The 25004-nt window shown below is 40.8% G+C and overlaps 2 protein-coding genes across 2 annotated transcripts; both read left to right on the top strand.

Annotated features, from left to right (window-relative positions):
* The first annotated feature begins 407 nt into the window (after nucleotides 1–407).
* Nucleotides 408–3818, top strand: ctxn2 (cortexin 2). Its single transcript, XM_031306549.2, has 2 exons — nucleotides 408–990; nucleotides 1968–3818. Exon 2 carries the CDS (start codon nucleotides 2037–2039, stop codon nucleotides 2280–2282), a length of 246 nt encoding a protein of 81 aa, XP_031162409.1. The 5' UTR covers nucleotides 408–990; nucleotides 1968–2036; the 3' UTR covers nucleotides 2283–3818.
* Nucleotides 3819–7073: 3255 nt separating this feature from the next.
* On the top strand, nucleotides 7074–24956 carry slc12a1 (solute carrier family 12 member 1). Its single transcript, XM_031306402.2, has 26 exons — nucleotides 7074–7554; nucleotides 8900–9037; nucleotides 9447–9522; nucleotides 10501–10596; nucleotides 13423–13562; nucleotides 13653–13763; nucleotides 13854–13965; nucleotides 14078–14205; nucleotides 14421–14505; nucleotides 14663–14820; nucleotides 14908–15015; nucleotides 15171–15294; nucleotides 15440–15541; nucleotides 15773–15928; nucleotides 16021–16120; nucleotides 16286–16397; nucleotides 16750–16890; nucleotides 17516–17622; nucleotides 17740–17822; nucleotides 18453–18578; nucleotides 19258–19386; nucleotides 19822–19933; nucleotides 22951–23037; nucleotides 23203–23338; nucleotides 24005–24072; nucleotides 24167–24956. Exons 1-26 carry the CDS (start codon nucleotides 7297–7299, stop codon nucleotides 24300–24302), a joined length of 3129 nt encoding a protein of 1042 aa, XP_031162262.1. The 5' UTR covers nucleotides 7074–7296; the 3' UTR covers nucleotides 24303–24956.
* The last annotated feature ends 48 nt before the right edge of the window (nucleotides 24957–25004 follow it).

Below are 25004 nucleotides of genomic sequence, written 5' to 3'. Positions count from 1 at the left end.
GTAGCTCTCTGTACCACTTTTAATCCATGAATTATTGCACATCACACACCAGTGACCATCTCCCTTATGGCGTGCCTTATCCTTAGATCTGAGTCACTGCACCACTGTGACAAAAACTACATTGCTGATATGAATTTGCACTGCATAACATTGAAACAGATGGCCAGACGCTTCACTGCTGCATTCTGCTACAGTGGGCAATCAAATGACCTGCTGTCTGTTTTCCCATACAATACTGTTTTTCATTTACTACAGTTAAACACCAGTCTCTTCTCCTTTACCATATCCAGGGAGCTTGCCTTTAAGCAGAGGGGCTAATTCAATTAGACCACAGCAAACTGCGGCAATTAAAAGCACATCATCAAACCAGGCTTGGCGGATAATGCTGTGTTGTACCAAAAATACCTTTACAGCAGCATTTACTGGCCAGGAGCAGCAAGAGGCAGCATTTCTCTTGTCGGCTAAGCCATGATATTCCTGTCACATTTTGGTCGAGTCATTTTAAGAAAAGCCCAATAAGCCAGGGGAGGGAAGAATGAAGAGAGAAGAACAAGACGAGGCGGATTGCTTGTTTATGCTGCTGCATCCGTCCTGGTGTTGCTGAGGAGGGGAATGTGTGAATGACTGAGGCAGCAAAGCAGCTGAGTGAGACTAACAAGTGGTTGCCATGCAGCAGGAGCAAGCGTGCGTGCTTCTGGAGGGAGAGATAGAGAAACAGAATGATAATGAGTAGGAGGCAGCAAGTAAGGGAGCATGAGGAGAGGAGCTGTATCTCCGAGAAGAGACACATATCATAGCTTGATCCAGCCTTTCCCTCGCTCCGTTTCTCTCTTTATCTCTAGCTTTTTGTTTAGATGAGAGGTTAGCCTGGCACATCCAGAATGTCAGCAATGGATGGATTAATGGATATATGTCTGAGGAATCCAAGAATGAAGAGTTGTTTGCAAGAAACAGCAGCAACAGGTCTGTGAGGATGGAACGATAATGGCGGTGAGATGCCTGCTTTTTTCTTCCTCAGACATCCTCACTAGGGAATCTGCCAATGCAGTCTCTGTCTTTCACCCTACCTCACTTACTCCCTCCCTCTCCTCTCTCACTCTCTCACCATGCATACTTGTGCATTGTCCCCCTCATCATTCTACTTCCTTCTCCCTCATCTGTCTTTCCCAATTCTCTCTGTTCATTCCCCTGTCCCTGCCTGTTATGTACCCTCCCTCTCTCATCTAACCCCCGTCCCATCCTCTCACTCGAACCACCTGCTGCTTGTGTTCATATGAAAAGATTAAGGAGGAAAAGAATGACAAAAGCAGACTTCCACTTGTGTGACCACACCAATTTTTTGATCATGTTCGGTCAATCGCCGTAGCTTTCTTTTCTAATGGAATTACGCTGTCTGGCAGGCATCTGCTCGCACGCAACAGGTAGAGAGCCTTCTCATCTCAACCAAACATACATAACATCACATCTTCATGAGATGTGCCGTTTTCATTGATACCTTACCGCTTTGCCTTTGTTTAACAGCTGGCTATGCACTGCGACACATTGTAATTCCAACCCGATTTAAAGGAATCTAGCAATTGGCTTGTATTGCTGAACCCATTTCCCTGCAGTCTCCCTCACTCTTCTGTTCGTGTTTGCCTTTTGTAATTTCCTGCAATATTCCAAGAGGAGCAGAGTGAGAGAGAGATCGAAGTCTCTGGGCATCAGTTTGATACCACATTCAAAAGAGGCTATTTATAGATACCTGTAACCCTTTACATTTTATGGTCAGCTCATTTCACAACATTTAATTGTGGAATTTCTATATTTTTCTCTTTCCCATATCTGTTATTTCCTACAGCCTACACAGTGTATGCATTACGTGTGATAATCAATGTGTAATATTTAAATAGGTTGATTAAATGGATCCTCTCTACACAAGAGACAAGACACCACTAATCTAAAACCCTCATGTAATCTCTGTCCAGGTAACATGCAGGCTTCTAAATGCCTGACCCTATCAGAGGAGAGATGAGGCACCTAGATGTTGGTTTACCATGTGTAGCGTCCACTACAACCACTCCCTTGCTGCCATGAGCGGAAACGACATGATGGCGCATTCTCTGACTCTGGAGCAAAAGACAGCATTTGCCTTCGTGGGGATGCTGCTGGTGTTCCTGGGGTTGCTGATAGTAAGGTGTTTCAAGATCCTGCTGGACCCCTACAGCAGTATGCCTTCCTCCAACTGGGCTGATGGCATCGAGGGGCTGGAGAAAGGGACATTTGAGTACGCTCTTACTTAACACAGGGACACACACAACCATAGATGTCCTCATAAACATAAATGCCTCTAGACACACATATACATACACAAGGACACAAATACACTTGCACACATGCAAACACACAGAAGCCACAGCCCTGCATAACAATTGCACCTGACACACCACTAAGACATCTCTCTGTGAAGGACCCAACTAAGAGACTGAAGCTGTGTATGTTGTTCAATGTGTGTGCACTTTAGTTCAGAGCCAGTGTGGAGTCTTTCTACTGTATGTGACTACATGTCTGTTGTTGTGTGCGTCTGAGCGAGTGTGATACAGATGCTGTGTCATATTCTTTGCCCTTCTGCTAGGGGGTGTGCATTTCAGCTCATTGATTAACAAAGAAATAGCTGAAGCTCCCTTTAACCCATACCTACAAGTTGAATGTCTGTAGATGACAGGAGGTGGATGCTTGTGGGACAGGGTGGGGAGGGTGCAGTGGCATTATTCAGATGTAGTTTGAAGACTCAGGGATAAGAATCCTTAGGTGAACTCAGAATGGAAAACAGAGTGGTTGCACTTCTCACAGCAGAGTTGTTCTGCACATGAATGTATATGGTTGGATACAGGGTATTATGTCAAGTTAATGCTATGTCGACTAATCAAGTCCAATCTGTTGGTGATCCAAAGGAATGCTGCTGCTGCTGCTGCTGCTGCTGCTGCTGCTGCTGCTGTTGTGTCTGTACAGACCGGTCCTTTTCACGGTATCATGCAATGAAAGTCAACTGAACAAACTGTGATTTAAATTATGGTGTTACTGTTTCTAAATGATGCAAAAACAACTCGGAGTTTGTACTGCTGCTGTCTTTGAGTGATGGTACTGTATGTTGCCACAATTACATGTCTGAATGAAGGAAACTGTTTACGTTTTGACACTATGTCTGCAAAGACATATAATGATGTTGATTTATGGACTGTCAATTGTACCGTCTGTTATGCATTCTGTTTAAAGGTTGGCTGATGCGATCAAGCCAAAGAACTTTTAAGGGAAATAAGGATTGGAAACTAGAATGGACTCTCGCTCAGCACTGCTAGTTTTCTAATGACAAGGATAAACTCTTGCTACCTGTCTGCAGAGGAAAAGGTCACAAGGAAAACAGGGGTGGGATGTCTGTCAGCACTGGCCATGACATCTTTTTCCTCCTATTCTCAGCCATCCTCACCCTTTCTCACCTGCTCTCTTCCTTCCAGACAGAGGAAGACAGGACAGTCCTAAACAGAGATTCTGTAATACGGCAGACTAGTCAAAGTCTCTGAGTGTTTGTTTGTTAATTTCTACGGTCTACGGTTTCTCCTTAGTGCTGTTAATCTGCCTTACTGTGACCTTCAATGGGTTTATGTGCCTTCATCTAGAAACATTAGAGCACCTGTTTGTGTGTGTACATGTGTGTGTGCAGGCACACGCGTGTGGCATATCATGACAGATGCAGTGCGTCTCCTGACCTGTTGCTTGCTCAGCTGGTGGTAGAGATTTCTCATTGATAAATTTGATCCAATGATGTGAAATACTTAAAATATTGTTGGTCAAATCTTTGCTTTTTGGGTCTCTTTTTGCAATCTGTTGACTAAAAAAAGTCATGTTTGTGAGATCAGTTTTATAAATTAGCATGATATTTTAGGTGGCAGGCTATAGAAATGGAATTCTACTATCTGCTATGCTCAGGGCTAAGAAATCCTTTTGTTGGTTATTTGCAGGTTTCTTGGAAAAAAATATTTTAACATATTCTTTCTATTGAAAAATCTATCTCAACATATAGATTGAACAATTCTAAACAAAGTGGCATCCGCCGCCAAATCTTTGGTTTAGTAAATTACATACAGGAGAGAATGTTGATATTCATGATTATTGAACAGATTCAATAAACCTTACCTTGGTTAAACATTATAGGAAAACAGATTTATATACATATATTAAAGTGCCCATTTTATGCTCATTTTTAGGTTCATAATTGTATTTTGAGATTGTAACAGAATAGGTTTACATGGTTTAATTTTCAAAAAACACCATATTCTTTTTGTACTGCTGCAGCTCCTCTTTTGACCCTGCGTGTTGAGCTCTCTTGTTTCTCTTGTGTTTTAGCTACAGAATGAGACATCTCACTTCTATCCCATCTTTGTTGGGAGTCGCACATGCGCAGTAGCTAGGTAAGGACTACTAGCTAGAAGCTAGCGCTGCTAGCAGTTAGCCACCTCGTTCTCAACGGCAAAACACTGCTACAACACTATAGAACTACTTACATGTCCCTGTTCTGCAGGTATTCCACGCAAAGTTGGAAGCGCGCCCTCGTTTAGAAGAAGTCTCCCGGCTAATCCTGCCTTGTACTGACCGAAGTTGGAGAAACAGCTAGCTGATGTGGTATTAGCTAAAGTGGTTAGCACACACCAAATGTTTCGGCCTATGATGTAGACGGCCCTGCCGATTTTGACCAGCTCACCTGGAGACTGAAGGCAGGATACATTCAGAAACCCGTATCTCACTCACAACAGCATGGATGTTTTTTTTCCAAGTTTGTATGCGTGTGGAAGCACCAGAGACACAAAATAACACCTCAAATCCCAGAAAAAGTGATTTCTTTTCATAATATGGGCACTTTAAAAGAGCTGTTTTAGATACTGTATTTCAACAGCTGACCTTTCCTAAAAGTGCCTCTGACACAGCAGGCCAGTGTTACTTTAGTTGTGAGTCCAGTCTGTGAGACAGCTAGAGCCTGAGAATCTGTATTATATGTCTGTAAATGTTACTGTATGGGTAAGTTAGTTAGTTGGTCAGTAGTCCTACTTGATCACTTGGTCTCTGCAGGATTAGAGCAGCCATTAACCCACCACCCACAGATGCCTCTTGGTCAATCTCTCTTTTTTATCCTTAACCTCTCTCATTTGAAGCCTAATGAGATAAGTTGATGACAATTAATTCCATGAAGATTTCAGTTTTACAATCATAATTCAATTCTCTATTACAAAGTACACATAATAGACCATGTTTGGCCGGAGATTTTTTTTTTTCCCCAAACTAATATATATAATTAGCAGGACTATGCTGACCAGAGTATATATAGCTGAGATAAGCTATACTTGCAGCCCGTTAAGATGTCGTATCAAGAATCCTGTTTGCTGCACTTTTGCACTAAATCTCTTTTTTCATATTGCAGTGGAAAGTGGAAAGTACAACTACTCATGTACTGTACCTAAGTACAATCATGAGGTCCTTGTGAATATTTCCATTTTTTTTATCACCTACCAGAAGAAAATATTGTAATTTATATTGCACTACAGGTATTTGCTAGCTTTAGTTACTTTGCAAATTTATTATGATGTAACGGTATTGTCATAACTTCAGATAAGATCAAACTTCATTGTTCCTTGGGGAGAAATACACAAGCTACCTAGCAGATAAAGTATTTAAGTAGTTAAAAGTAGCCCCACCTATTATAATAATAATAATAATAATAATAATAATAATAATAATAATTATTATTATTATTATTATTATTATATAACTGATATGTAATATACATTATTCTTAAATGGGGCGTTCTGCAGTACTTTTACTTATATTTTAATGCAAATATTTTTGTAGGCCTGTATTTACTTAAGTAAAAATCTGAATGCAGGAATTTCTATACTGCGGAGTAAAAGATCTGATTACTTCTTCCACCTCTGCGAACAAAGCTTAGGATTAATATCACCATTATTAGATAAAATGACCTGTTGCAGTCTGACGAAGACAAAGAAGAGAAGTGAGACAAAGGTGGAGGGGAAGAGAAGAACTGTACATGACATTCCATGTGGAACATTTTCTTTCTTCAACATCACTCAGTCAGTATGATTCTTGTAGAAAATCCATTGTAAAATAGATTGCCTCCTTCTGCACATACAGTTATTAAAACACGTGCTGTGAGTATTTTTCTCAACCTGCAATACAGCCAAGGTCAGATTTGGAGTCATTAATCTGCCTTTCGCTCTGTGCATAAATCACTGTGGTGTATCAGTAATAAGGAAGTTTACCTGTTAAGAGGCCTTTTAATGGCACTTTAGAAAAGTCATGTGGCTATAAAGAAATGCCTCCGGCATGTTCCTGTAATTCATGGTGTCATATTAACTCCCATTTTCCTCATGAATATGGCCACTTCTTATGTGTTAGTCAACCCATTGACTTTCTCCGTTAACACGTTGTGGCAGAGAGAATCATTAGAGATAAAATTTATTTATCAGTTATATAACTTTTATGGGCCCAATATCTTAGTGACTATATGATTGATTTCCCTCCTGTTATCACACTAGTTCTAGTGATTACATCCTATTATATACATTTTTTTATCATTCCATATTAGCTTTATCTTTTTCATGCCACGGTAATACACATCACAAAGGGTCTGTAACCTTGAAACATTAGCTCCTTAGTCGTATTCTTCAAGTGGGAACTTACATGTAGATGTTTCCCAATGTTTCGTCCAAAGGGCCCACAGGTCTGAGGAAATACTCTCCATAGCCCATAAATGGCAACAACATGACAATGTGTGCTTTTGCTCTGCACCTCAGACAAAAATATTAGTAATCAGTTCTCCAGAACTCAGTCAATGAACGCTTTATCTCTCGTTTGGCATTTATGACTTGGTTAATCATTAAGCAATGCCTTTGTGTCCCTTAGGATGGAGCAAGGACATATCTGACACTCCTCGTTCAGTTTTCTGATGGTTGATCCAGAGAATTAGCCAATAGCTGGCAGCCAGTGTATGACCCTGGGATACAGGGTATAAAGGTATGCCATCTGACACAAACTGAGTTTACGCATAAGAAGAAGCTAAGAGCGGCAGAAGAGATCTCTATAAGTCTAATATTAGTCTAGTCTATACATCAACAAACAAGGACAACCACGCCAGTTGATGCAGTGCTCTGCTCCTTCAAGACACTAATGGATGACTGAAGACTTAAGACCCACACCGCTGTTTTATCCTTTACTGTGTAAATCTGAGAATCTCTTTCAGCATTCCTGATGGAGAGGCTTAAGTCTAACAGAGGGGAGCATGTTAACCCCGCTTATGATTCCACTCTGGATGAACCTCCTGTCTATGAGGAGACCAACTTCTCTAATGGGGAGCACCGAACGGTCCGGCCCTCGGTGGTCAGTGCCTTTGGTCATGACACTTTGGACCGAGTGCCCAACATTGACTTCTATCGCAATGCAGGCAGTATGAGTGGTCACCGGGCTGTGCGACCATCCCTGCAGGAGCTTCACGATGTGTTTCAGAAGGTGAGTGCATGTATGTCTGTGAGAGAAGTTGTTAAATATGAATGATACAGATCCCCTACACCTATTTTCTCTTCTTGTCTTTCTGTTTTCTTTGAAGTACAAGATCTGCATGTTTGTCCTCCACCTTCTGCAGAAAGTACTTTTTGTTGTTTTCGTTTACTTTTATGTATCTGTTTCCTGAGTCCCACATTCAAGTCACTGACTCTTTAACTGCAGTCTTTTTTCTGCTCCTGACCTGCACAGTCCATTCACTCAGGTTAAAGACTCCAAACACAGTAAAATGAGACTTTTACAGTTGCTTGATTGTTCAAACATCATCACTTTCAGTGTCCACAGTTCAGTCACTAAATCTTGCCCAAAGAAACTAAAAAGGACAGTGAAAGTTATTTCAAGAGCTCTACAGCAACTAACACACTTAAGTTTTAGTGCTTTTTTTATTAGGCCATTATACTGCCCTGTGTTGCAAAAGAAATGGGGTCATAGGTCTTTTGGGTTTTATAGGTTGAACTAGATGAACATTTCTGAACGGACAAAAAAACAACACAGATCTTTTAGCAGTCTTCCTCTGCAGAAAATTAAAGAAGTGATGTGTCATTCCAGTTTTAAGACAGATATAGTGCCAATGCCATCTATGACGCAATCTTTTCTTGACAAAAAATTCTTTGTTTCATTTACCTTGGAAGACTAAATACAGCTGACTCATAGTTATGTTGCCAGAGAATAACATGCATCTAATTCATTAATTAATCTAAACATTTAGATTAATTAATTAACTGACTGTTTACACTTTGAATACATGAATGACCCTGACATGTTACATGTTTCTCAGATTTGAATGACTCGATAGGATACTTGTTGCCAAAATCTCTTTCTTTCAAGTTAATAAAACAGATCTGAGAGGTCTCACTAAATCAGATGTCAGGCAGGAGAGTCATCTAATAGTCAGTATTCATCTTCATAGACAGTTGAAATTAGGTTGTCCTCTCCATTTTGCTCTCCAGTTTACAGGGACAGACACACCGTAGTGTAATATCTCTGAAATGCTTTATCAATCTTCATCGAAATCAAACCATCACATTTTCCTCTGCCTCACGAAGTCTCTTCTGTGTATTAAAGAGATGGCAGGAGAGAGTCAGACACATAAAAGATGAGAGGACAGAAAACACTTTGTGCCAGAGATCGGGATTTTTTAATAATGATGCTGTTTTTATTTCAATTGAAAAATGTGTATTAACACCAAAAATGCTAAAAGCACAATCATCATGAATACATCCCAGTTATGTCTATTAAGATGAGTGTTATATATTTCCTTTCTATAATGTTTTTCTCTACATTTTCCCAACAGAATGGAGCGATCTCTGTGCCAGACACTGTGGAGGACGATGGCGATGGGAGTGACGGGACCCCCTCTGATGATCTGGAGTCTGCCGTTCCCACTGACGACAAAGGAGCAGTAAAGTTTGGCTGGATAAGGGGCGTCCTGGTGAGTTATGTTGGGTCATGACGGCTGGTCCTCCCTGTGCTTTATAGAAGCAGTGTCTCTATATAACTGTGACCTGGCAAGACGAGGCTCAGTAACACACCAGGGCCAAGTAAGACTTCGAAGTCCAGAGTCTGGGATTGATTTGCATTAATTGTACTCAAGAGCTGCTGGTTGATCATCTGTGCTGCTGGCACGAAGATAAAAAATAGACCCCAAATTCTTTTAATGCTGTTTAGTACTTTTTAATTGAGTTACAGATGTTTCAGTTTGTGATTGGAATGAAAACGATGGACAAAACCTCTGTATGTTCAAGTACGCATCTCATTAACGTGACTGTGTTTCTCTCACTTGACATAATGATAAATCATGACTGAAGACTTTGAACTTCAATTGTTCTTCTCTTCCACAGGTGAGATGCATGCTGAACATCTGGGGTGTCATGTTGTTCATCCGTCTGTCCTGGGTTTTTGGTCAGGCAGGCTGGGGTGAGTAAGACAAGGATGCATGTTTTTAGGGGAGTTTTTTTTAAATCCAATGTTTTGAATTCAACTCTCGACTTGCCTTTTATGCAGACATTTCACTCATAACAGACGTGTACAACAGAGCAACTGCAGCTGGCACCAACAGTTTAAACATGATCTATAACTGCATATAGCCTGAGATATGGCCGTTTTCTTTATACGCAGCTCAGGGTAGGTTGGGAACTGTAGCTAATGTGGGCCCTAAAAATAGCATGATCAACCATCAGTGAACCTAAAGATGATTCCCCCAGTTTAACAACGATTATTTTCAGGTTGATATAGTCGCCTGGAGCAACAGCTGACAGATCCTGCATGTCTGTGTTTTGTAAAATGAGGGCGCTGTTACCAGCAATTCTAGGAACTATAGAGACAATTACTAAGGATTATATGGTCATCCACTTATTAGCAGGGAGTGATTGAATTGGGACAGATTCAACTGAACAAGCCTTTCTGAGGACCCAAATGACCTAAACTTGCTGAAGGTCCATTCTAAGAGCCAAACCTGAGCTGTGTGTGTGTGTGTGTGTGTGTGTGTGTGTGTGTGTGTGTGTGTGTGTGTGTGTGTGTGTGTGTGTGTGTGTGTGTGTGTGTGTGTGTGTGTGTGTGTGTGTGTGTACAAGAGGTATGGAGAATTGTGTGAATGGGTTTATGAGTGTGTTCATTGCTTAAGAACCTATCGATCGGCAGCAGCTTTTGTTCAGGCAGCGTAACTAAATGGTTTTGTTAGGCAGAAAAAGCTGCAGGCGGTAGGCAGATGGGTATAACTTATGGCCTCCAGGCTTCTCTGGGACTTTGACTCCCTCACTGTTTAAAGGTGACTGTGGGGAGGAGGGTTATATTTCACAATCAAAGTGTTCCATGACTTGCCGCTTAGGTTGAATACCTGAGTAATTTTTCAGTTGAAAAATAATTATTTTGAGCTGTTGTATGTGTACATTTCAGGTCTGGGAATTGTGGTTATTGCTCTCAGCTGTGTGGTCACCACCATCACTGGCCTTTCCATGTCAGCCATTTGTACTAATGGTGTGGTGAGAGGAGGTAAGACAATGCATCATCAACACTCATGATCAACCCTCATGTTCTTCATTTACATTACATTTCATTTAGCGGCCGACTTCCAATAAGTGCGTTCAACCATGAAGGTATAAATTCAGTGCAGCAAGAATCACATAGAAGTACAGGAGCTTCAAATAAGCTTTTTTAGCCATCATCTTCTTAGCCAAAGTGCAGTCTTGGAACAGATGTGTTTTTAGCCTGCGGCAGAAGATGTGGGAGTGTGTGTGTCAATGGGGAGCTCGTTCGGGATTTCGTTGAATGATTAGGTGTCCCTCGCAGTGAGGAAGCATCAAGCAGAGTGGACGAGCGAGGGTGTAAGGTTTAACCATGTCCTATTTGAAATGTGTGGCCAGTGCTGGAGCCACATGCGATTTTAGAGGTACCAAATATATTAAGCACAAGTGTTAACCTACATACCACCAACCTTCCATAGGTTTGGTTCTACAAAAGACTAACGATAAACATGTAACAATAAACACAAGAACGCTCACAGTGTAAATCTACAGTACGTTTTATTTTTCACTGCACATAATTTCATATAAAGGTGGGGTTAAAAATGTATGAGTTAGGGGGACCGGAGGGGGGTCGAGGCTCAATATTACGGGGGCACTGGCCACCCTTGATCCCCCCTTAGAACCGTCACTGTAACCTGGGCCTAAGCATGATTTATGCTTCTGCATTAAATCTACGCCGTGGTTACATACGCGTGGAGGCACAGACCCTGCGCCGTAGCCTGACGTGCACCTCTCGAAAAATATAACTACACGTCACACATCGCTCGGCCGTGGCTTGGTAGCGTTGTATATCCCCCTACTCATTTCCTGGTTCTTCTTCTCCATAAACAACATAAAATCAAGGAGAGGGTTAACTTTATCTGCTACAGATTTCCCACTTTGGTCAGAAAGCACAGGGGAGACACTTTGTTTCTCTCACTATGACTCTAGAGCAGCCTTTCTCAAACTTTTTTGTGCCAAGGCCCAATAATGTTTGGCCCTCATCCTCTGGAAATTTAATTAATTATTTACAGTTACATTTTAGATGCACAGAGGTTAGAGAAGCAACCCAAAGACACATTGTTTTCAGATTTTGGGAGCAGACATTAGATGTGGGGGATCTGGGGTTTTTCCCCCAGAACATTTTGAGCATTAAACACTTAATTTACTGCATTCTGGTGAATGTAAGGCAATCACAGGTGACAACAATTGTATATAATGCAGTAAGGTTCTCAGGCATTGAGAATCAGAAAAATATTCTGTATTGCTTTCAACTATTCTGCTGTGGATCAACTTGTCTAATTTAATATTATCTCTGCTGAGTCAACACACATGTAGGCATAATCTACTCCTCCCTTCTCTTGCATCTTTTGTCTTTAAATGTGCATGTGGCACTTATTCATGTGAATGATATATGATGATTCATTTTAATTAATTTATAAACTTCTGGACTTTAATAGCTCAGATGTGTTTCAGCAACATTTCTGCTCATGTTCGAAACTTTTATAATTTAAAATATTTCAAGAAACGTTATTGCTCTGCTAATATATCTCATTCAGAACTGTCTGACAGACACAGAGAGCCCTGTTTGGATCTCTGTTTAGGGAAACGGCTGTACGCTGCTCTTCATCAGAGGTGAAAAACCAAAAGTACAATAGAAATACATGAAGCACAAGTGTGACACTTCTGCCGCAGCATGCACATAGCTCAGCGTGTCTATTATAATTACCTGAAGCCGCTACACTGACTGTGGAAGCCGCGCTGCTCGTCTCGAAAAAGTGATGGATGGGTTCGTCAGAGCTCCATGTGTTTGAGCCTAAACCATAGACTGTAAACGTCACGTCACGGGAACTTTAAACATGATGTAACAATATTAATGTGCACTTAAACTTTGTACTACCTACATTTAAAATAACATTTGGCTGAAGCCCTGGAAAAATGACCTGGCGACACCAATGGAGTTTCCTGAACAGAGGGAGACACCTCTTTTGATTACAGCCATGACACTGCATGCCTCCCTGTCACTGCTTCAGCCCCGTCGGTGCAGACTCTAATACAGCAGTCCCACAGCAGCCCATCCCCGGTTATTATCCTATTTTATGGGGTCCTGCGGACCAGTAGGCATTGCTCCGCGGGCCGGCCCATAGTTTGAAAAAGGCTGCTTATCACCGTCACTCTCCCACTCGCTCTACCACACACTCCCCACGCGCACACACATGCCGGCCCTGCTATTTTCTTAAATAGATTGACGCACACACCAACGCACAAGTTTAAACTTCAGGCCACTTCCTTAGGCAATCACGCGGTGCATTGGCCACACTTGATCCCCCCTCAGAACCGCCACTGTAACCTGGGCCTAATTCGTTCGCAGCACAGTACGCAAGTAGTGTCTTGAAGGATATGCGGGCAGCAACGAGTAACCAGTGAAGGGAGCGGAGAAGCAGTGTAGTGTGAAATTTCACAAACCTTATGCACTCATAACAGATACTCAACAACTGAGCCATCAGTTTAAACATTATGTATCAATGTATAAAGCTTGAGATAACACACGCTCATCCTAACATAAAATCGTTTACTGAGACAGGGCAGTTTGTGTAGATAAGACACGAGGCTCAAAACGTCACCTGAATATCACCTCTTGAAGCCTTTTCTCTGTTTTACAGCCTTCTCAACTTGTCCTGACATTAAATCAGTGAATCAGTGATGTGGTGATTAATCATCCACCACTGTTATATATATATATATATATATATATATATATATATATATATATATATATATATATATATATGTGTGCTTCATTCTGTCATTTCAGGAGGAGCCTACTACTTGATATCTCGCAGTTTGGGACCAGAGTTTGGCGGGTCGATTGGTCTAATTTTTGCCTTTGCCAATGCGGTGGCTGTAGCCATGTATGTGGTGGGATTTGCTGAGACGGTGGTTGACTTGCTCAAGGTGTGTGATGTTATACTGTAGAGGGAATTGATTACAAGATAGCCAAGATATTTGACTATGCACTTATCCGTGCCTCTACCATCCTGTCAGGACAACGACGCCATCATGGTGGATGAAATCAATGACATCAGAATTGTTGGCTGTATTACTGTGGTGTTGCTGTTGGCCTTATCAGTTGCTGGAATGGAATGGGAGGCGAAAGTAAGAGATGAACATGCTAGTTGTACACCAATAATCTGGGCTTATTGTGGTAAAACGTCTAACCATAACTTTATTGTTTTGTCCACATAGGCACAGATTCTTCTACTCGTTGTCTTGCTGGTGGCCATAGTGAATGTATTTGTAGGAACTGTCATCCCTGCAACCACTGATAAGAAATCCAAAGGCTTCTTTAATTATGACTGTAAGACACCCTGTCCCAACTAACGCACAGCTTCAGTAATTTAACTAAAAAATGTGAAGATATGACTTCTAATGTTCTTCCTTCCTCTCCATTTCTCTTGCCTCTCTCACAGCGAAAATCTTCTTAGAGAATTTTACGCCAAGTTTTACAGAGAATGAGAATTTTTTTTCAGTGTTCTCCATCTTTTTCCCTGCTGCAACCGGGATCCTGGCTGGAGCCAACATCTCTGGCGACTTGCGGGTAACTTTTTCATACAGGAGGTCATTGCATAAGAGCTATGCATAGGAATCATTAGCTACTGTGGTACACTGTAGGTTTCTAAACAAAAGAATTGATTAAAAAATAAACCACTCAATTTTGTACTTCTTATTCTTTGAATCATGGGATAGTATCAGAAGCTTTTTTAACTTCATTTATTTAGTAATTTACTTTAAAATGTTAATGTTATTTTACAGGATCCCCAGGCAGCCATACCTAAAGGTACCTTGCTGGCCATCCTGATAACTGGTATCACCTACTTGGGTGTGGGTATCTGTGTCTGTAAGTAGTATCCCATGACATGCAACTCCAATGAGAAACTGTATACTAATTATGCTTTTGTGTTTTGGACCATTGGAATATATAGTATTTCTGGGAGGTTGGTTGTTAGACTTTAAAAAAAAAACCTAAGCATCTGTTCTTCTCTCTAATTGATCAGCTGCCACTGTTGTCCGTGAAGCCACAGGAAACATAACAGATATCGTTACTGCCGGAGCATCATGCAATGGTTCAGCAGTAGCTGCTTGTGAGCTCGGCTGGAATTTCTCTTCCTGCACAGTGAAAAAATGCGAATTTGGCTTGCTGAACAACAATCAGGTACAGAGCCCTTCAAACTCTAATCCGCACATAAGAAGGAGCTCTTTTTTCATCTTGAATGCTTTCCTCTCCTCACCTCTGGTTCAGGTGATGACCATGGTGTCTGGGTTTGGTCCCCTCATCATTGCTGGAACGTTCTCAGCCACCCTTTCATCAGCTCTGGCTTCCCTTGTCAGTGCTCCCAAAGTCTTCCAGGTCAGTAGTGCACTATGTTTTTTTTTCTTCTAAAAACAGTGCAACTGCAATGCAAAGTTTTAGAGGAACTCTCCACTGAGATACAACTTCTTGCTCTTAACTCCTGAAAATGAAAAATATTTTCTAACTTAAGCTCTCTCTCTGTCTCTCCTTAGGCACTGTGTAAAGACAACATCTACAAGATCCTGCACTACTTTGCCAAGGGATATGGCAAGAACAATGAGCCAATTCGTGGCTATGTCCTCACATTCATTATTTCTGTGGCCTTCATTCTCATTGGTCAGTTCAATTGTCTATCGTGGCCTGGCCATAACATCTTAACATCTTGTACTTTATATTAAAATGTATAAAGACTGTTCACTGTTATGCATTTTGAAAGAATTCCAATTTGACTGAGGTTTTTATTTATTTTTGCTCTCTGTAGGTAATCTTAACACCATCGCTCCTATCATCTCAAACTTCTTTCTGGCATCTTATGCTCTCGTCAATTTCTCCTGCTTCCATGCATCTTACGCCAAGTCTCCAGGTGGGCCTCTACAGACAAAGTAGCTTATAAATAAAAAAATCTGCCTGTAGGCTCAAGTAATTCTACTTGTTTCATCCATTGATACCTCTGTTTCTTTTCGGGAATGTACAATTATATATACAGTATATATACATAATATATATTATTAAAACAAGGCACCATCACAAAAAGCATTTGTCCAAGAGTCTGCAGTTACTAAATGTGGCCTATCTTCTGTTATGCATTTCCCAGGATGGAGACCAGCATATAAATACTACAACATGTGGCTATCCCTGTTGGGCGCATTGCTCTGCTGTGTTGTTATGTTTGTTATCAACTGGTGGGCTGCTCTAATCACATACGGCATTGAAATCCTACTCTACATTTATGTCAAAGTCAAGAAGCCAGGTGAGCTGCACCATTTATGTGTTTGTTTGTTTGGAAGTGCATTCATAATGCCTGCATGAACTAACCTGTTAGGACTTTTAAATCCTCTCTAGAGGTGAACTGGGGTTCGTCCACACAGGCGGTGACATTTGTGAGTGCAGTCAACAACGCTCTGTCTCTGTCTGGTGTAGAGGATCACGTCAAGAACTTCAGGTAAAAGTGTGCATTGCTTAACCGTGGGTACAAATATACAATACAACTTCTACAAAACTGTCATCATCAGTATGACATATACAAAGCTAAAATATTCAAATCAAAGGACATTTTCAGAATCCTAAAATACGGAGTGATATTGTAATACATGCTTGTTTTTCTCAGGCCTCAGATCTTAGCACTATCAGGTTCAGCACGGGCCAGACCAGCTCTCCTGGACCTGGCTCACTCCCTTTCTAAGAACTATGGACTCTGTCTCACCTGTGAAGTGTTTGTGGTACGGTTATATTGTAATCTCATTATTTGCAAATGCAAAACAATAGATATTACCAAGGCAGCACATATCGTCTTTTCTAAATCTTCATTTAAATATCAACCTTCTATTTAAATCAAGACTTGCACATCAAGCAAACTTACATTGGGCTGGGTTCAGACTTCACATGCATTGGATAATCAAGTAAATATCAAGCAGGGATGAGGAAAATGCCAACTGTCTGGATACCTGAGACTAAAGTTTAGGGTCAGTTGTGTCTTCTGAATATGAAAAAGGTGTATCCCTCTTTCTCTCTCAAACACACTCACACAAAACACTTCCACTCACATGCAGATGTATGTTGTGATCTCTCCAGGGCCCGAGGTCAGAGGCCCTCGAAGAGATGAATGCTGGTATGGAAAAGAACCAGCTGTGGCTTAGGAAGACCAAACGTAAGGCGTTTTATGCTGCTGTGGCCTGTGACAGCTTCAGGGAAGGGACTAAGAGCTTGCTGCAGGTCAGTGTGGTCATGATTTACAACATGTTTCTTCAACTTCAGAAAAATCCATTCGATTAATGTGTAACTTGCGAGTTTTGATCAATCAGCCTTTTTATTATTTGTCACGTGAAATCACATAAAATGCAATGATTGAAGGGAGCCGGCAGATTTAAACATTGCAAAAACAGGTTTTATTGACCCATTTCATCTATTGTTATGTTATGACTTTGGCCCAGATATGTCTTAAGGTTAATTCCAGGACATTACTGCAGGAAGTAGAGAGTGTTAATGTACCCGTTTTCAGTAGTTTTTACAGTTAATGAAGAACATGAAAACAGTGTTATGGCTCTGGTTATCACACTTTGGAGATAAGGCTCATTGTAAGGATTGCTTACTTCAAACAACACGGCAGATTAAAAGCTATAATTGATTAACATAGCATTGTATCTGCAGACGAAGTAAGACCTATGATCTGGATATCATTTCTGGCAGTGAAACAGCTTCCCGGCCTTCTTGTCTTGCCACTTCCTCCTCTAGTTAATAAAAACTCCAGGTTTTTCAAATGCAGTGTAACGTGCGTTGCTTCAGTTAACTGATTTAGGGTTTTATCTTTATGCTATGGGTGTCGTGCTTTTCCTTACAGGCTTCTGGTCTCGGCCGTATGAAGCCTAACACATTAGTGTTAGGCTTCCAGAGAAACTGGAGGACTGCGAGCACAGAGGCAGTGCAGAGTTATGTGGGAATACTGCAGTAAGTCACAAATAGATGCACAGAAGCACACATGATAAAAATGTACCCAGAAATTAAACATAAATAGGAGATCTTTGTTTTGAATTGGTGTCCTCATTCTCCTTTCCTTTATGACAGTGATGCGTTTGACTTTGAGTATGGGACAGTGATGCTAAGGATGGACCAGGGACTTGATGTGTCGCACATTGTCGAGGCGGAAGGTCAGTACAACAACGTCTTAAGGCTATTGTGTGCTATATATGTGCTTAAATCTGCAGGAACTCCTGCATCAGTATAACAACAACTATGTTTTATGAAGTACTTCTTAAGCAAGCTGCCCAACGGTAGGTTAGGTAGGAGGATGAAACACTATGATAGGAAATAATTGGCCTCAAAACAGCAGCATGAAATGAATGAAGCAGCAAACAATGATACAACATAGCAGAGAAATCTAAATGAAGAAACGTCATTTATAAATATGTTTTAAGATAATAGGATACAGAAAGAGTTGGTAGTTGACCTGAAATGACTTTGAATACATTTTGACTGTTCTAAACTATCAAATAATAATAATAATAATGAAAATAAATACTGCACTGCTGCTGAACATTTATTCTTATTAACAACTCACAGTAACCCACTACAATAAAATAACACAGACAGGGCACTTTGTTCTGTACATTACCAAGTATTTATGAAGATCAGGTATAGTTAACAGATAAGATGCTAAAATAACTACCAGTTTCAAGATGTGCCTCTGTAGACATCTTTACAGTAACAAAGATAAACCTAAGTGTATTCACAATGATTACATATTTATCATAAACCGGAAATCTGATTATGTCTTTCAGAGGAGATGCTAAAGGCAGCAAAGGAGCAACAGGCGCTGGACAATGAGATGATGTCGAACGGAGGGAAAGCAAGAGGACTGTTCAGGAAGTCCAGGAAATCCTCTCAGCAAGTGCTCACGACCAGAGGTATCTCTCTCTAGAGGTTATTTCTCTCTGTTCAAATCGTACCTGACATTGCAGACAGGCTTCAATCTAAGCTATGTAAAGCAACAGTTGCGTCAAAAGATGAGTGTAATCTTTAAATATAAGGGAAAGGGAGGTATCTATCTCACTCTGCCCAACTGAGATAACATACATTTACCAAATGAAACCAATGGCACACATCTTTTTTAGAAAGTTCTCCACACTCCACTTTCAAAATATAATTGAATCAAGTGCTCCCACTAAAAGATGTCTCTGAGAGCGTAATCCAATAATATGGTCCCTTTCGTTCCAGTTTGAAGAGCAGCCCTTAAGAGCAGCCCTTTAACCCAGACAGCACGCGCACACACACACACACACACACACACACACACACATACACACACACACACACACACACACACACACACACACACCACTGAGCTCCCTCCTTGCAAGACTGCAATGGTCATTAGTATGCAATCTGGTTCCCACTCATTGGAACATTAAACCTGAGAGATGGCTGTTCCCGCTGATGTAGAGTCAGCTCTTAATGTTGATTTGCACTATTTTTTCTATCCAACTTAATTTTCCATGCTCAGTCAATGAATTAGATTGCCTCCTACTGTTCCTCTCCCTCATCCACTTCTCATTTCTTGTATTGTTTTCTCTCTCTCTCTCTCAGTGTCAGTGTGTGGCCCTCCACCCCCGCAGGTTGCCAAGATGAATGAGAGGATGTTGGAGGCCAGTGCTCAGTTCCATAAGAAACAGCCTAAAGGCACCATTGATGTGTGGTGGCTGTTTGATGATGGAGGTAGGTGTTGGGTCCCCTATAGGCACTCTTCTCTTTATCTATCTTGCCATAAAGATTGTACCAGATACGTGCACAGAGACGCACCACATTCTCCTGGATACTAATGCAGAAAACCTGCAGATTGACGAAAGCTGAGTAAAATAAATAACACCTGAACAATAAAATAAAACCAAGAAAAGATGGTAAACTAGAAGTCAGACATGCCAGATCTGGATCACAGCCAAAATCTTAGGAGTTGTGTCTTGGCCCAAGCTTGATCTGTCCACCAAACACATGGAAGTGTTTGGGATCTCCTGATAACAGACAAAAAACTGACAAGTGCAAAAACATAACCACCTTTGCACATGTTAAATACCACAATACTTATTTTGTACAATAAAACCAATTGGATTCACTAGTAATTTTTAAAAAAAAAAAGCATTTCCCCTCTCTCAGGTCTGACCCTGCTGCTCCCATACATCCTCACCACCAGGAAGAAGTGGAAAGACAGCAAATTAAGGATCTTCATCGCTGGGCAACCTGGGCGCTGTGAGCTGGATAAACAGGAGTAAGTGAAAAATAATTATAATTAATGTTTCAATATCAATTTTAGCTTAATGAGTAGATTTGGGAAATTAATTGGCAAAATCCAGATCTAAAAAATAATGAGCCCACAACATCCCTTTACAGATGTTTTTAACTGAAAAATAAATACCAACATCATATTGGGAACGTATTTTGAATTCTGCTTAGTGCTGCTCTGTAGGATTTGGTAAAATTGTAGGTCTACTTTAGAGCAGCTTTTATAAACATGATCTTGTCTTTCCATTTTCTTTAGTACTGTATCCAATATTAGGCTACATTATGGTTTTACATCAGTCACTAAAATGTAAGTTTTTAGGCCTTATAGTTTAATCATTTAATCAGAAAAAAAAGATAGTTAGGCTAGTAGCCTACCCAATTTTTCCAGTATGTCTGCACATCAGTTTATTAGGCTACAGCACAACAGTTACAATGGTCAAATTACAATAAACTGGAAATGTCCCCCTGTTTTCTTTAATAGTGAAGGACATCGGATAGGCTTCTTTTAATGATATTCGGCGCTGAATTCAAATTGTCCCCGGTTTTTATTTGAGAAATCTGGTCACCTTATTATTAGAGTTGAGCCGGATACTCGGCTGAAACGAGTATCCGGTACGGATAAAGCACTTTTGCCGAGTACGAGTATTATACGAGTAATACGAGTCAATATCTGTGCTCGGATTGAATAAAAATCCTCATTGGGAGCTGACTGTGTCTGCGTTCTGTGATAGGCTAGTCGTCACAGCGGCCCTCCCCTACACACATACAGATGTATTGTGTTGGTAGGTGTCCCACTCACACAGAACAGCTGACTCTCTCTCTCCCTCAGTCACTCAGGTTCGCGCGGGTCTTTTCCGTTAACGTTTAGGGTTTCTTCAGCTTCAGGTTTGTTTTTTACTTCGGTTTGTAGTACTTACTTATTAACCAGTAGAGTTCTGGTAAACGTGGGGTTTGTTCAGACGTGGTGCTTGGTAGAATGCGACTCGCGTTGCGTCTCTGCCTGTCGGAGATTTTTTTTCTTTTTTAAACCGTCAGCTGGCTCTAAACAGATCTGAAAAACTGCGTCGGACTATTTGATCCGTAGAACACAGTCCCCTCTCAGTCTCTCTCTTTCTCTCTCTCTCTCTGTCTCTCTCTTACTCACTCACACACACACACTCATACACATACACACACACATACCTGGTGTGGAAATAAAAAAAATAAAAAAGAACCAAAAAAAAAAAAATCACACTGATCATAAAAAAATTAGAAGTTAAAAAAAGAAAGTTATGTTGAGTATGAAAACTGTTGTTCATTACATTTTACTTCATAATTGCAACTGCATGTGTTGTATTCATTGTTCTTGTTCTGTATATAGTTTGTTTATCATGATCAAAACCATTGATCTGAAGCTCAATGCTGATGCTGTCATGTAAATAGTTTTCTAATCAGCAATAAATATAACAATTTCTGATCAACCCATATCAATTGCATGCTTAAAATAACATACTGGTTAAAGCCCCGCCCATTTCAAGACAAACCGACCCACTTCCGGGTTAAATCCCGCCCACTTCCGGGTTAGGCCCCGCCCAGTCCGAGTACAGATACAGATAATTCATATGGTTAACAGATACAGATAATGCTGTACTCGCTCATCCCTACTTATTATATAGGTATACGTGCATGTGCTTAAACCCTTAACACCGAGCTTGTCATATAGGCTACGATAACAAAATGCATAGTTTATTGATGATTTACATAACATCGGTAAACGCTGGCTACTTACCGTTTTCTTCCTCTGAAAGTGCCTTTCCGATGCTGTCCTATGCCCTGGTAGCCTAAGCTGTAGGCCTTATCCAATCTGGAACTCCTGCTTCTTTTCGGGGACTTTTGTACAATAAATCCATACTCTTAGATCCAGTATTGATAGTCTTGTTGTCCATATTTTATCCATTATCGACCATTAACATTGTTAGCTTTGCTGCTAAAAAAAAAGAAAAGAAAAAAGCATTCCCATGAGAGTCTAACCAAATTGGATTTTCGTTTAGGCCTATGTCTGTGTGAGGCGGGTCAGTGCACATACTTTACTTCCCATCAATTACAGTCGGAAAACACACAGGTGACTGGACCGAAATGCTCTCTGGCTCATTGTAGACAGGAACTGCTTTGTTTAAAGTTAAAACGTTTAAGTTTAAAGTGCCCATATTATGAAAAAAATCACTTTTTCTGGGATTTGGGGTGTTATTTTGTGTCTCTGGTGCTTCCACACGCATACAAACTTTGAAAAAATGCTGTCAATGCTGTTTTGAGTGAGATACTGGTTTCTGAATGTGTCCTGCCTTCAGTCTCCGGGTGAGCTGTTCAAAATCTGCACGGCTTTCTACGTAACTAGCCGAGACGAGGGGCCTAGGGGGCTAACCGTTAGCATGCTAGCGCTAGCATGCTAGCTCGTTCTCAATGGCAAAACACTGCTACAACACACATGAATTCACCCTAATCTACTGAATAAATTGTATAGAACTACTTACATGTCCCTGTTCTGCAGGTATTCCACACAAAGTTGGAAGTGCGCCCTCGTTTAGAAGAAGTCTCCCAGCTAATACTGCCTTGTACAGGCCGAAGTTGGAGAAACGGATAGCTCATGTAATCCTTACCTAGCTACTGCGCATGTGCGACTGACAACAAAGATGTTACAGAAGTTGCGAGGTCTCACTCTGTAGCTAAAACAGAGACCTGAACACAGTGTGAAAAGAGGAGCTGCAGCAATGTGCAGTACAACAAAAATATGGTGTTTTTTGAAAATTAAACAATGTAAACCTATTCTGATACAATCTCAAATTACAATTATGAACCTGAAAATGAGCATAACATGGCCACTTTAAGGTCTTTCCCTAGAGAAAGCTGCAGGGCCTGGAGCCACCACCAGGGAGGGCTGCAGCCCCTAAAGCTCGCTACTCCCAGTGCTAGTGCCAACATGTAGCCTACACTAACTTAATCAGTGTATAATAATCTGTTTTGCAGGATGAAGTCTCTGTTGCACAAATTCAGAATTACTTGCACTGACATCACTGTCATTGATGACATCCATGTCCAACCCAGGGCTGACAGGTAATTGCATTTTTTGCAGTTATAATAGTGACAGCTGACCAGATGGTGCTACAGTAATAGTAAAATTGAATCACCTCATAGTATCTGCATATTATTATTATTATATGATTAAAAAGAAGAATATTTTCCGCAGTGAGCTCATGTTCTTAAACTGCTTTCCTTCAGCTTGAAGAAGTTAGAGGAGATGATTAAGCCTTTCTGTCTGCATGAGGGGTCCAAAGACACTGCTCAGGCTGAAGCCATGCGGAAAGAGCAGCCCTGGAGAATCACTGACGAAGAGTTGAGCACCTTTGAGGAGAAGGTAAAACCACTGACACTAAGAACTGTACATACAGCATACACATAATTATGTACAAGTTTGGTCCGGATGTGGGTGCGTTAAACAGCAAAATTAAGTCAAAGGTCCTATGACATGCTGCTTTTTGAATGTTTTTATATAGGCCTTAGTGGTCTCCTAATACTGTATCTGAAGTCTCTTTCCCGAAATTCAGCCTTGGTGCAGAATTACAGCCACTAGAGCCAGTCCCACAATGAGCTTTACTTAGGATGTGCCATTTCTGTGTCTGTAGCTTTAAATGCTATTGAGGAGGAGAGAGGGGGGGGGGGGCAAGGTGGAGGGTGGGAGTGTGGCCTTGACCAACTGCCATGCTTTGCTTGTTTTCGAGCCATGATGTCTCTCTCTTTCTCATGGGTGGGACAAATTCTCTGGGCGGGCAAAGCAGAGAAAGGGGAGGTAACCTTTCCCCGTATGACGTCATGAGGAGGAGATTCCAGATCGGCCCATCTGAGCTTTCATTTTCTCAAAGGCAGAGCAGGATACCCAGAGCTTGGTTTACACCTATCGCCATTTCTAGCCACTGGGGGACCATAGGCAGGCTAGGGGAACTCACATTAATGTTAAAACACCTCATAAAGTGAAATTTTCATGCAATGGGACCTTTAATAAGTAACTGCTGCTGTTTTACAGACCAACCTCCAGGTACGGCTGAATGAGGTGCTTCAGGAAAACTCTAAATCAGCCAATCTGATCATTGTGTAAGTATAATCAACTGTTGCCTGAGTAACATTGAAGTGCCAAGCTTGGAAGAAACAGTGTCTGACATACTCTCTGTACCCTCACCCCCTGCAGGAGCATGCCAATTGCTCGTAAGGAATCTGTCTCTGATTTCCTCTACATGGCCTGGCTTGACATTCTGACAAAGGACCTTCCACCCACCTTACTCATTAGAGGAAACCACAAGAGTGTGCTTACTTTCTACTCCTGAGCAACTTTACAGGCTATAGGTATAACTATAAAGGAAATAAATGAAAGTAGGCTACCATAATGATGGCCCAATATAAAGCATACCAGAACCTTGGATGATGTCTTCCAGACCAACACCACAATGTAACACATGCATTTTTAATTAAGTTCTGATGAGGGCATTTATACTCACAAATGCTAAGACAAGAAAATATATATAAAAAAAATACATAAAGAAAGGCAGAGACACAGGTAGAGTTACCAGGCTGATTTAAATGGTTACATTGAGTGATCGCATTGCCAACTGCAGTGATTGTAAATTAATTGTATATAGTAGATGTCTGAATTCACTAGTGATATACTTTTGGATCAAAAAACCCTTCCTTTCATCAATGATTAACAGCATCCATGTTTTTAAACCGTGGTAGTAATTGTTTGATTATTTTTTAAACATTCCTTAATATTGTGTAAAACACTCTGGTATCATAAAGCTGTTTAAATGTTCCACATTATAGGCTACTGTTTATGTTTAATATGTTTAATGTTACTATCACAGCACACTTTTTGCAAAATAAATGATTGTAAAGCCATTTCATCTGTATATTTTTACCTATTGTCTGTCCTTCCTATTTGCATAATTGTGATTACCTGAAATAAAGGATTTATACAATTTTGAGCTGTACTTATTCATGTCTCTGTGATTTATTAGGTGATTAGATAAGAT

The sequence above is a fragment of the Sander lucioperca genome, chromosome 3, assembly GCF_008315115.2.
Source record: "Sander lucioperca isolate FBNREF2018 chromosome 3, SLUC_FBN_1.2, whole genome shotgun sequence".
Lineage (NCBI taxonomy): Eukaryota > Metazoa > Chordata > Actinopteri > Perciformes > Percidae > Sander > Sander lucioperca.
The sequence above is the reverse complement of the archived record's forward strand: the minus strand, read 5'-3'. Positions and strand labels throughout refer to the sequence as shown.